Raw genomic sequence first — 12,255 nt, forward strand, 5'->3', positions numbered from 1 at the left:
AAAAACACTGTGTGTGTGTGTGTGTGTGTGTGTGTGTGTGTGTGTGTGTGTGTGTGTGTGTGTGTGTGTGTGTGTGTGTGTGTGTGTGTGTGTGTGTGTGTGTGTTTGTTGGTGGGACTAATATATATCTCTTGTTATTGTCTGACTCTCTCTCTCTCTCTCTCTCTCTCTCTCTCTCTCTCAGGCTGTAACGATGGCCGACTTCAGTGCGGTTGGTAGGATTGAATCAGACGACAGTAGCCCGGACTGGTCGACAGTGAGCGGGCGGATGAACTCGTTTCAGGACTTTCCTCCCTCTCTGAAGATCCCGGCGGAGAAACTGGCCCGAGCTGGACTCTACTTCACCGGGGAGTCGGACCGCGTTCGCTGCTTCAGCTGTCTCAGCACCATCGAGAACTGGAACCAGGGCGACAATCCGCTGGACCGGCACCAGGCCGTGTCTCCCGCCTGCATGTTCCTCAGCTGCGCTCACGGCAGGAACCGCCCCGGCCACGCCCCGGGCCCCTCTCGGACCCCCGGCAGGGACGAGGACATGGAGTTCCGGCTGCGCACCGGGGAGGTGGTGGACGAGACCCTGTACCCCAAGATTCCTCACATGAGGAGTGAAGACGAACGCTTCGCCACCTTCGCCGGCTGGCCGTCCTGGTCCCCGGTGCGCCCGGCCGCGCTGGCGCAGGCGGGCATGTTCTACGTCCCCGAGAGCAGCCGGCAGCCGGACCGGGTGCAGTGCTTCTGCTGCGGGGGCATGCTGTCGGGCTGGGAGGAGGGCGACGACCCCTGGGGGGAACACGCCCGCCACTATTCCAACTGCTTCTTCATTCTGGGTCACGACGTGGGGAACGTGGCCTCGATGGAGCCCAGACAGGGCGGCAGCCACATCAGCGGGTCCAGGGAGACGTACGAGGGACGACTGGAGAGTTTCCAGGGCAGAGAGCATCCCATCAGCCCCGAGCGCCTGGCACGGGCCGGCTTCTACAGCGCAGGTCTGATTTAATACTACAGCTCAGCATGTTTAGTTCCTGTACTGGTCAGGAGGATGGAGGGTACAGGAGGGTACAGGAGGAGGATGGAGGGTACAGGAGGGTACAGGAGGAGGATGGAGGGTACAGGAGGAGGATGGAGGGTACAGGAGGAGGATGGAGGGTACAGGAGGGTACAGGAGGAGGATGGAGGGTACAGGAGGGTACAGGAGGAGGATGGAGGGTACAGGAGGAGGATGGAGGGTACAGGAGGAGGATGGAGGGTACAGGAGGGTACAGGAGGAGGATGGAGGGTACAGGAGGGTACAGGAGGAGGATGGAGGGTACAGGAGGGTACAGGAGGAGGATGGAGGGTACAGGAGGAGGATGGAGGGTACAGGAGGGTACAGGAGGAGGATGGAGGGTACAGGAGGGTACAGGAGGAGGATGGAGGGTACAGGAGGAGGATGGAGGGTACAGGAGGGTACAGGAGGAGGATGGAGGGTACAGGAGGGTACAGGAGGGTACAGGAGGAGGATGGAGGGTACAGGAGGGTACAGGAGGAGGATGGAGGGTACAGGAGGAGGATGGAGGGTACAGGAGGGTACAGGAGGAGGATGGAGGGTACAGGAGGAGGATGGAGGGTACAGGAGGAGGATGGAGGGTACAGGAGGGTACAGGAGGAGGATGGAGGGTACAGGAGGAGGATGGAGGGTACAGGAGGGTACAGGAGGAGGATGGAGGGTACAGGAGGGTACAGGAGGGTACAGGAGGAGGATGGAGGGTACAGGAGGGTACAGGAGGAGGATGGAAGGTACAGGAGGAGGATGGAGGGTACAGGAGGAGGATGGAGGGTACAGGAGGGTACAGGAGGAGGATGGAGGGTACAGGAGGAGGATGACGTTGTGATGTTACCGTAGTGTTTGTTGGTGTTTGTACAGGTGATGGTGATCGTGTTCTTTGCTTTAAATGTGGTGGAGGACTGAAGGACTGGCAGCCAGATGAAGATCCCTGGAAAGAACATGCCAAACACTACCCCGGGTAAACACAGCTATTAGATTTTGGATTCATTAGCAGGTGGTGGGAGGGGCGTGGTCACTGCCTTCATTAGTGCACTCACAGTGGCTGGCTACACATGTCTGGAGGGAAGCACGTGTTAGCCCTGCACCAGTTTGGTGATGGTGGTGCGGTAGAAATGTGTCTGTTAGTGAAGCTCTACACCTAAACCCGCCCATCAGGAACCAAACGGAACATCACTGATGGGATTCACGCCCCCCCTCCCAAAATCCGGAATGGTTCTGCAGCCCCCCGGTCGGTGCTGTTATGGCCCCATAATCTTACTGATCTGGAACCAACAAATCTCTGATGCAAGTGGTCAGTGGGTGAGAAGGGGGTAGGGGGACTCCTAGCGTCGCCATAGTAACATTGTTTTCCCGCCTTTCCTCTATTTACAACTGAAATGAAGAGAACAAACCGCAGCACTAACGAATCATCAGCGGCCGGCGGAGGAATGAGACGCATCACCACATGCTCCAAATCACATGATGCTCAGATCAGATGCTCCAGGTCACATGATCTGACGCTTCTTCGGCTGCTCTGGTTAGGGGTCGCCCTGATTTAGCAGTTTTTAAGCCGGATGCGCTTGCTGACAGACCCTCCTTATTTATCCGGGCGTGTGACCGGCGCCACAGTGCACTGGTTTATTAATCCTAGCGGCCGGGTACCTACAGGACAATTCAGTGTCTCCACTTAGCCTGAACGCAGGTTTTTGGACTGTGGGAGGAAACCCACACAGACACGGGGAGAACATGCAAACTCCACACAGAGAGGACCCGGACCGCCCCGCCTGGGAATCGAACCCAGAACCTCCTTACTGTGAGGCGACAGCGCTACCCAGACGTGGCCACGACACGGCGCGTGATAAACCTACACGATCATCGAAGGTAAAGCAAAGGAACCACGTTCGTCCTGCATCTGACCTTCGTCCATGAGCGTCGATCCATCCGTGCCTGATGCTGAAGAAGTCGATCTCGGACGCTCGGATCTGATCTCGATGAAAGATGAAAGTAAATTAGCGAGAGCGGAGTGCGTTCTGCCGTTTATACAGCGTCTTTCTGTTATCGGACGATGGAACGATCACGTCCTCGTACTGAACCTCCAGGCTCCGGCTTCATAAAGCTTCTCTCCTCCTAAACCGCTTCCACTCCTGAGCTGGGTGTGATGTCAGAATCGGTTCCCCGTGTCCACAGCAGTTGTTTATTTGGCAGGAACGCTTTACAATGACGAGAACTTCCTTCATGTCCCCGTTCCGTTCATGGCTGCGGCCTTGGTTTGCAGGGACCAGCACTTTTTTGGTGGAACAGTGGTCTCACTGGTGAATGTTTCTAACATCAGGGTGTAAAATTCTGATTCCACAGATGCAGCTTCCTGCAGGCAGAGAAAGGTCAGGCGTTTATCAACAGTGTCCAGCTGGGCGGCGGCTCCTCGTCCGTGAGTAACGTTCTGCTGAAGTCTAAATGATTTCATCTGGTATCTGAGACTGAAGAGATTTTTATTATTTCTGTGTTTTTATTTCTTTCAGAACGGATTCTCCAGACATGAGAGGAGTGAGTTTGGAGTTTGATCTGTTTTCATGCTGATGTTTGCAGGGCTGGTTTAATAAAGACGTTATAATTATTATTATAATTATTTTACTCTCGTCAGCGACGGACGTGATGCAGTCGGCGATCGGACAGGAAGCTGTAAAACTGGGATTCGACCCCGCCGTGGTGGAGCGGATGATTTTAGAGAAGATCCGTCAGAGCGGAGCCGGTTACTCCACGGTGACGGATCTGATCCACGACATCGACGCTGCTGCCACCTTCGGTAACCGCGCTGACGAGGAGCGAGAAGCTCAGAGTGAGTTCATACATCACTCACACTCGCCAGCTCACGCTGCAGTGCAGTAGGTGTGTTTGCACTGAAGCGACTGAGAGGACAGTGATGAGCTCCACTGTTACTGAGACGCCGTATAGATCAGGGCTAATCTGAGGGGTCAAAGGTTGTCTTGACCAAACGATACAGCTGATGAGCGCCGGACATGAAGAAACGAAATGATTAGCTTTAGCGATGCTACGTAGATAACGCCGGCTACTGAGAAACTGACGCGGATAAACAAAACAAACATTTCATTTATTTCCTCACATGCTCAACTGTAGGAGTAAAACAGTGAATCTCATCATGCTTTAAATAATGCATGTAAACACGGTCTGCACTCTGGCGACCCCTGCCTGCTGCACCACGCCGTCGCAGTACAGTCCAGTGTGTGTGAAGTCGTCTGGATTTACACAGGGAGGATCACGCTACGCCCTCTGTATTCCTCTGTATAGGGCAGTTAGTGGTTAAGGTACTGGACTAGTAATCAAAAGGTTGCTGGTTCAAGCCCCACTACTGCCAGGTTGTCACTGTTGGGCCCCTGGAGGCCCTTAACCCTCAATTGCTTAGACAGTATACTGTCACAGTACTGTAACTCCTCCACCGCTCATGCCGGTACCCTAAACAGACAGCAGGTGTCGCTGTTACAGTGGGAAAAGACTCGAACCTGATTCTTGATGGTGGTGGATCGTGGTAATTTGCCGGTTGCACCACCCGAGCGCCACGCCCATTTTTATTCATGTTATTCTAATCATCTGTAACACAGTTTGTGTTTATCAGGTCGCTGCCCCGTCGTTCTGATTCTGTGTTTGTTTACTTATTATTTCTTGGGCAAGTCGGAGCCTTGTGGTTAAGGTACTGAACTAGTAATCGAGAGGTCGCTGGTTCAAGCCCCACCACTACCATGTTGCCACTGTTGGGCCCTTGAGCAAGGCCCTTAACCCTCAATTACTGACTGTATACTGTAACTGTAATGCAAGTCGCTTTGGAGAAAAGCATCTACTAAATGCTGAAAATGTAAATGTCTTCATTTATTCACCGGGGGGTTATGTGTGTGTGTTTGTGTGTGTGTGTGTGTGTGTGTGTGTGTGTGTGTGTTTGTGTGTGTATTTATGTGTGTGTATTTATGTGTGTGTTTGTGTGTGTGTGTGTTTGTGTGTGTATTTATGTGTGTGTTTGTGTGTGTGTGTGTATTTATGTGTGTGTTTGTGTGTGTGTGTGTGTGTGTGTGTATGTGTTTGTGTGTGTATTTATGTGTGTGTTTGTGTGTGTGTGTTTGTGTGTTTGTGTGTGTGTATGTGTGTGTGTATGTGTGTGTATTTATGTGTGTGTTTATGTGTGTGTTTATGTGTGTGTTTGTGTGTTTGTGTGTTTATGTGTGTGTGTTTGTGTGTGTTTATGTGTGTGTGTGTGTTTGTGTGTGTGTTTGTGTGTTTATGTGTGTGTGTGTGTTTATGTGTGTGTTTGTGTGTGTGTGTGTTTATGTGTGTGTTTATGTGTGTTTGTGTGTGTGTTTGTGTGTGTATTTATGTGTGTGTTTGTGTGTGTTTGTGTGTGTGTTTATGTGTGTGTTTGTGTGTGTGTTTGTGTGTGTATTTATGTGTGTGTTTGTGTGTGTTTGTGTGTTTATGTGTTTATGTGTGTGTTTATGTGTGTGTTTATGTGTGTGTTTATATGTGTGTGTGTGTTTGTGTGTGTGTTTATGTGTGTGTTTATGTGTGTGTTTGTGTGTGTGTTTGTGTGTTTATGTGTGTGTTTGTGTGTGTGTTTGTGTGTGTATTTATGTGTGTGTTTGTGTGTGTTTGTGTGTGTGTTTATGTGTGTGTTTGTGTGTGTGTTTGTGTGTGTATTTATGTGTGTGTTTGTGTGTGTTTGTGTGTGTTTGTGTGTTTATGTGTGTGTTTATGTGTGTTTATGTGTGTGTGTGTGTGTGTGTTTGTGTGTGTGTTTATGTGTGTGTTTATGTGTGTGTTTGTGTGTGTGTTTGTGTGTTTATGTGTGTGTTTGTGTGTTTTAGACGACGACCCCATTAAAAAGCTGGAGATGCTGCAGAGGGAGAAGTGCTGTAAAGTCTGTATGGACCGCGACATTTCCGTCGTCTTCCTCCCCTGTGGACACTTGATAACATGTGAGAAATGTTCCGCTCAGCTCAGCAAGTGTCCCATGTGCAACACCACCATTACCCAGAAAATCAAAACCTACTCCTAATCTCAGAGAATCTCATCAAATATTATCAAATATAATAAAATCTCACATACTAGAAAGAACTGCTGCTTTTCCCTAATCACATAATAATATACACATTCCTTAGAAATATAATAGAAATATAATATATATTATATAACATGTACATAAAGATGATTCTGTATCATATAGAAACATATATATATATATATATATAATAATAATATATATTTTTGTTGTATTTTTGCTCTGATTTTTGCTACGTTCGCTGAGACGCCTGTACTAAAGGGAACATTTATTCTCCATGTAAATACGACCTCGTTTTCTGGCTGCTCTTTAAACCTCGTGCTGCAGTAAGTGGATTGGCGGGTGATTTTTTTGTCCTTTATGTTCGTTTGTTGTTGTTTTGAGTGGAAGTTTGATGTGAGATTTGACTCATTTGACCTGAACAAACTGGTTCCATTCTGTAACATTACAGTTCAGTTCAAATTCTGAATCTGACTCCTGAATCAATGTCGACTCTGATTCACTGACTCACTGATTCAGTGCTTGTCTATAACTCACATCATGTAGATTTTTCTTATTTTCTTAAATTATTTTCACTTGATTTTAGTTTGTTCGTGATTTAGATTTTAATGCTGCTTTTGTTCTAAAATCTATTTTGAAAAGCTTTTGAATATGAAGATAAAATAAAGTAGAAATAATTTACAGCGTTTTCACGTCTCTGATTTTCCTTTAATGTTTATAAGAAGATAAAATGTGTGAAGCTCCAGATTTCCTCATTGCCTCCAGTCACTGTGGGGTTTTTGCATGTTCTCCTTGTGTAGGAATGGATTTATTAAAGAGACAAAGTTACCCAACACTTATATAACCTTTACAAAGCCACGCCCTGATTTCTTAATTAAGCAATTAATCAAGATCAGTTAGTGATAAAATACATCCAGGTCTGTAGAGTCCTTAATGCAGCCTTAAAGTATCTACAGGAACACTACACCACAATCTTAGCTCAAATGCCATTTCAAAAGCTCTAGGACTCCACCAAACCACAGTGTGGGCCCTACTCTTTAAATCAAAGAAAATCCTAAAGAGCAGTAAATCTAAAATCAGCTAAAATTTCTCCAAGGGCCAAGAGACAACTCTTCCTTTAAAACAAACACTCAGCAAAAATGGAATTCCTAATAGGACAATTACAAACCATAAACTGCGTTTCCAGAAAAGTTGGGACGTTTAGTTAAATGTGTGACGTGTTCATTCTCTTCAGTCTTTATTTCTACTGTTTCACTGATCAGAAACACGTTTAGAATCTGATGCTGTAACATAAGTTGAACTGGAGAACTTCAGAAAACTGTTGTTGCTTAACACAGTCCACCGATGCATCAAGATATTCAACCTGAAACTCTTATTACACACAGAGAGAAAGTTGTACATCAATTCTATACAGAAACACCTCAGAGTTTTCTGGGCCCGAGCCCATCTCAGATGGACCGTAAGACAGTGGACACGTGTGCTGGGGTCAGATGATTATTCCAGCAGGACTAAAAGAGCATCAAATATCCATTGATTTGAAAGCTTCATTGAAGCCTCTACGTCCATGATGATGTGAAGATTTCTTGACTGTGGACAGTGTACTTCATGTTCCAGCAGCTTCATCACAGCAGACCTGTTTCCGGATTACATCAGACCACTCGGCATCGTGTCTGCTTGTTTTCTTCCTGACCTTGGCAAAAGACCACTGTTCCATGTTTCTTCCTTTACAGGGAACCAAATCTAAATTAAAATGTGCATTAAAATGTGCAAAAGTTTGTGCCCCTGGAGGGTGCACTTACTTTCCCCCCACGACTCTGTGCGTCCTTCCCACGTGTGTTTAAACTGTTGACCCTATTTGTAGTGTTACACAGGCTGTAGTAGTTCTTCCGTTTGGCCGCTGGATGTCGCTCTTTCTACAGCGTTATTAGAGCTTTATTAGCGTGACTGTTGTTGTAGTTACAGTAAAATAAACACACAGAAAAATTATTTAAATCAAAATATATTACAGTGGTATTTTGAAACTCGACGTCAGTTGGTTCTGGGAGTTTTAAAGAAGTTGAGTTTCGAGGTATTTTTCATAACATAAGGATGTTTGGAGAACCTGTTAATGCGTCCATGGTCCCGTGGAGCTGCAGATATTTTAGTCTCATGTTAAATAATGAGGTTGTTTTTGACACTTAAACACTGAAAATAACTCAAATATAATATAAACACACTGAAATACAATTACAAACAGTTACACATCAATAAAAATACAATAAAAGCTGCACTTTAGTTTTACTTCTTTATTTTTTCTGACGCTTCTTAATGGTGGAGATGCTCGATGTTGGAATACCGTATTCCCTTCAGCACCGGCACATTCACATGAGAAGTGACAAAACCGCTTTTACCGTGACTTATCGGAATCGGGCTTTATTGGCCAAGTATGCTCACACATACAAGGAATTTGTTTTTGGTTACACAGATGCTTGCAGTGCACGAAAAAATACAGTAAAGACAATCTTATTCACACAGCTCACTCTCTCTCTAACACACATTCATACCTGTAAACATAGAAAACATTGTAAACATTTAGCATGTGCAATTTACATTGTAATTTTAAAAAGGTGCAGTTTTGTGCAATATAAAAACTATAGAAAATATAAAAATATATCAATATGAAATGGAAGTAAAGGTGAAAATCCTGTGTATGCCATTACATAAATGAAATAGGTAGTTTTTGATGTGCAAGTGTCCCGAGTATTAACAGTACAGTAGTGTTCAATTGTTCATGAGCGTAATGAAGTTTGGATAAAAGCTTCTCTGTAGCCTGGTCGTTCGGGTCTTCATGTGGCTGAAGCGTCGGCCTGATGGAAGGCACCGAAACATGTGATGGCCAGGGTGAGACGGGTCAGTGATGATTTTCTCTGCACGCTTCCTGGTTCTGGAGGCATGCAGGTCCAGCAGTGTGGGCAGCTTTACACCGATGGTCCTCTCTGCAGACTTGATGATGCGCTGCAGTCTCTTGGTGTCATGTTTTGTGACAGCGCTGCCCCACACTGTGATGGATGTGGTGACCATGGCTGGATTACTGACCGGGCCAGTGGGGCCAGCGCCCAGGGGCCCTTGAGCCCGGGGGGGCCCTGGCCCAAAACATTTTGCGATGCCTATCAACATTTATGATACAATATATTTTTATTTCCGAGGACCCTTCATTTGAAGGATCCTCTGACTATTAGGGACTTTGACCCTAGGGCCTCTTGGGGGCCCTAGCCATGCTTTTGGGGCCCCTAGCCATGCTTTTGGGCCCTAGCCATGCTTTTGGGCCCCTTATGAAAATGGATGAGGCGTTGTGGCACTGCTCTGACTTCGACTTCTGGCTATTAGGGGTCCTAGGAAAGAGGGGGGCATATTTTTAGAGGGCCCTGGTTATGAGAGCCCCTACCAGGGGGCCCTAGAGAAGAGCAGGGCATACCATTAGAGGGCCCTTGATCACGAGGGCCCCTGCTATGGGGCCCTTGACTTCCATAGAAGTCGTTTACCATGGCTCCTTGACTTTCTAGGGACCTACAAATTGCCAGGCAAGCTACCATCATTCATAACAGACGTTTTGTTGCAAATATGCGTTTCAGGCCCTTACTTAATGTTTCTGAATTTGTATTGTTTCAAAATTATTATGTTCAATTTCTCTTAAGCGCAGAGACACAAATTAATTTAGCAATTTTGCAATTATTTACATTTAAGACAAGCAATTTCAAGCAGTTTGAATGCATACACACACTTAACTGAGCTATTTGATGTTCTTTTCATGCCTGACAATATGTCCAACAGTGAGCTCACTTTAAAGGCTAACTCACTCGCTGCAGCATATCTTTGCCCAGGGGCCCAGACTATCCTTAATCCGTCCTTGGTGGTGACGATGGACTCTATGATGGCTGTGTAGAACTTACTGTAGTAAAACAGCGAGTGAGGAATGTGATTAGTGGAGGAACTTATGAGCAGTAATAATGAAGAGAAGTTTAGTGCTCCTGTCTCCTTCTTTTACTACATTAAACCACGTTAAGCTTTATTCTCAACCAGAAGCGTTTTAGACTCTGGGAGAAGCTGATTCTGATTCTCACCATTTCTCAGAAGCTGGAGCTGTAACACAAGTTTAAAAGTGAAACAGGGAGGAGAATCCAGATAAACACAGATACATGTGGAGCTGTAACCCTGGATCTGCACCTTATTCTACACTGATGCAGATTCAGCTCAGATTCACATGTATTTTTTACATATTCACATATTTTTTAAAGAAGCTGAACACGTTGAGTTTTGAAGATTTTGTGTTTGGGGGGGTTGAGTTACAAGGTACTGCTGTATTTACAGTACGATAAGACCAGATGTACAGTATATACGGAACTGTGTGTAGGTCCATCAGTGCAGTACCAGCTCTGACCAGCAGGTGGAGACTTTGCACCGCTTATCCGCGTGGATGATGATCCGGACAGAGCGGGCTGAGTGAGAGGAAAGCCCCGCGCCCCTGACCGCCACTTTCAAACCCACATCCATGAATCCGTGTCGGATCTGCGCGCACTACAGCTTTCAGCCCGAGCAGCGAGCCAGGAGCTTCAGCGGGACCCCCTGATCCGGCCCTGCCAGGTAGGTGTGCATGAAAATGGCGGAGATGTTTGGAGAACTTGGAGAGCTTTAGTGATGTTTTGCTGCGGTCCGAGCACCGCGACTAGAGCCAGTCCAGCCCCTCCGAGCCCGCCTACAGCTCACAAACACGCCCGGGTCCGGAGAGACAGAACCGGGCTGAATGTGTGAGGTTGTGTGCTGAGGAGACGCGGATGATCCGGATCTGCTGGTTCCTGTTGTTGTTGATGGTGAAACTGGAGCCGCACACACACAATCAAGATGGAGGACGAGCCGAGCTGCTCTAAATCCTCCTCCAGCCTCCAAAAACTGCCATTTAAACTCAAACACGTTTAATATCAAACTCAGCATTTCATTAATCACATGAACACCATTAATCTGAACACATTAGTGAGTTAATTCCACCCGGAGCCATTTGAGCCAAAATGGAGAATCTGAGAGGAACCGCTGCACTGGTTTCAAGATGGAGATTTTTTTCTTTCTTTCCTTTCTTTCCTTTTAGTTGATTTATTTTGATTTATATTTTTACTCCGATTTGTTTCTGCACATTTAAAAGTATTTCGTGTCCGAATGTACCGAGCAAATTAAATTAAATAGTGAATTATAATGATTTCTGTCTTAATGTACAGTTCAGTTCGGTCCCGCTACAGCTGACGGGTTAGCATTAGCATTGATAGCATAACAAATCAAACGCTTTTTATTTGGTTTTATTTATTTAATTCATATGTTTTTGTTGTTCAGATGTAAATGTAATGGATGTTTATCCAGAACTTTATAATTAACAGATCGTTTAGTTTGGTGCTTCAGGAATCTGAGGCTGACTAACTTTGTACCAGTGATGTGTCGTTTATAGAAGAGTCGGTGAGTCGGTTCCTTTAGGTGAACCTGGAATCTGGAGGTTTTTGGATCTAAAGTGGAAGTTTAGGGAAGGACGCATCCGGTTTATTATCGGATCATTTTATCTGATTTTAGCTGATTGGATGTTTACACGCCCACTAAACAACACGCCCACTAAACAAACAAACACGCCCACTAAACAAAACAAACACGCCCACTAAACAAAACAAACACGCCCACTAAACAAAACAAACACGCCCACTAAACAAAACAAACACGCCCACTAAACAAACAAACACGCCCACTAAACAAAACAAACACGCCCACTAAACAAAACAAACACGCCCACTAAACAAACAAACACGACCACTAAACAAAACAAACACGCCCACTAAACAAAACAAACACGCCCACTAAACAAAACAAACACGACCACTAAACAAAACAAACACGCCCACTAAACAAACAAACACGACCACTAAACAAAACAAACACGCCCACTAAACAAAACAAACACGCCCACTAAACAAAACAAACACGCCCACTAAACAAACAAACACGACCACTAAACAAAACAAACACGCCCACTAAACAAAACAAACACGCCCACTAAACAAAACAAACACGACCACTAAACAAAACAAACACGCCCACTAAACAAACAAACACGCCCACTAAACAAACAAACACGACCACTAAACAAAACAAACACGCCCAC

General features: G+C 45.9%; 2 protein-coding genes across 2 annotated transcripts in view; both read left to right on the forward strand.

The window, feature by feature from the left end:
- The window catches only part of xiap (X-linked inhibitor of apoptosis), a 12,939-nt gene extending 6,168 nt beyond the window's left edge, over window positions 1–6,771 (forward strand). Inside the window, exons 2-7 of the mRNA XM_063000921.1 lie at window positions 185–983; window positions 1,901–2,000; window positions 3,377–3,449; window positions 3,541–3,565; window positions 3,663–3,857; window positions 5,890–6,771. Of these exons, the coding sequence (XP_062856991.1) occupies window positions 194–983; window positions 1,901–2,000; window positions 3,377–3,449; window positions 3,541–3,565; window positions 3,663–3,857; window positions 5,890–6,080 (1,374 nt within the window). The 5' untranslated portion in view covers window positions 185–193 and the 3' untranslated portion in view covers window positions 6,081–6,771. The remainder of the gene's footprint in view (window positions 1–184; window positions 984–1,900; window positions 2,001–3,376; window positions 3,450–3,540; window positions 3,566–3,662; window positions 3,858–5,889) is intronic.
- Window positions 6,772–10,542: 3,771 nt separating this feature from the next.
- stag2b (STAG2 cohesin complex component b) overlaps window positions 10,543–12,255 on the forward strand; it is a 29,343-nt gene continuing 27,630 nt past the window's right edge. The window contains exon 1 of the mRNA XM_063000922.1: window positions 10,543–10,703. The gene's annotated coding sequence lies outside the window, so the exon portion shown is untranslated. The remainder of the gene's footprint in view (window positions 10,704–12,255) is intronic.

The sequence above is a fragment of the Trichomycterus rosablanca genome, chromosome 8 (genome assembly GCF_030014385.1).
Source record: "Trichomycterus rosablanca isolate fTriRos1 chromosome 8, fTriRos1.hap1, whole genome shotgun sequence".
Taxonomy (NCBI): domain Eukaryota; kingdom Metazoa; phylum Chordata; class Actinopteri; order Siluriformes; family Trichomycteridae; genus Trichomycterus; species Trichomycterus rosablanca.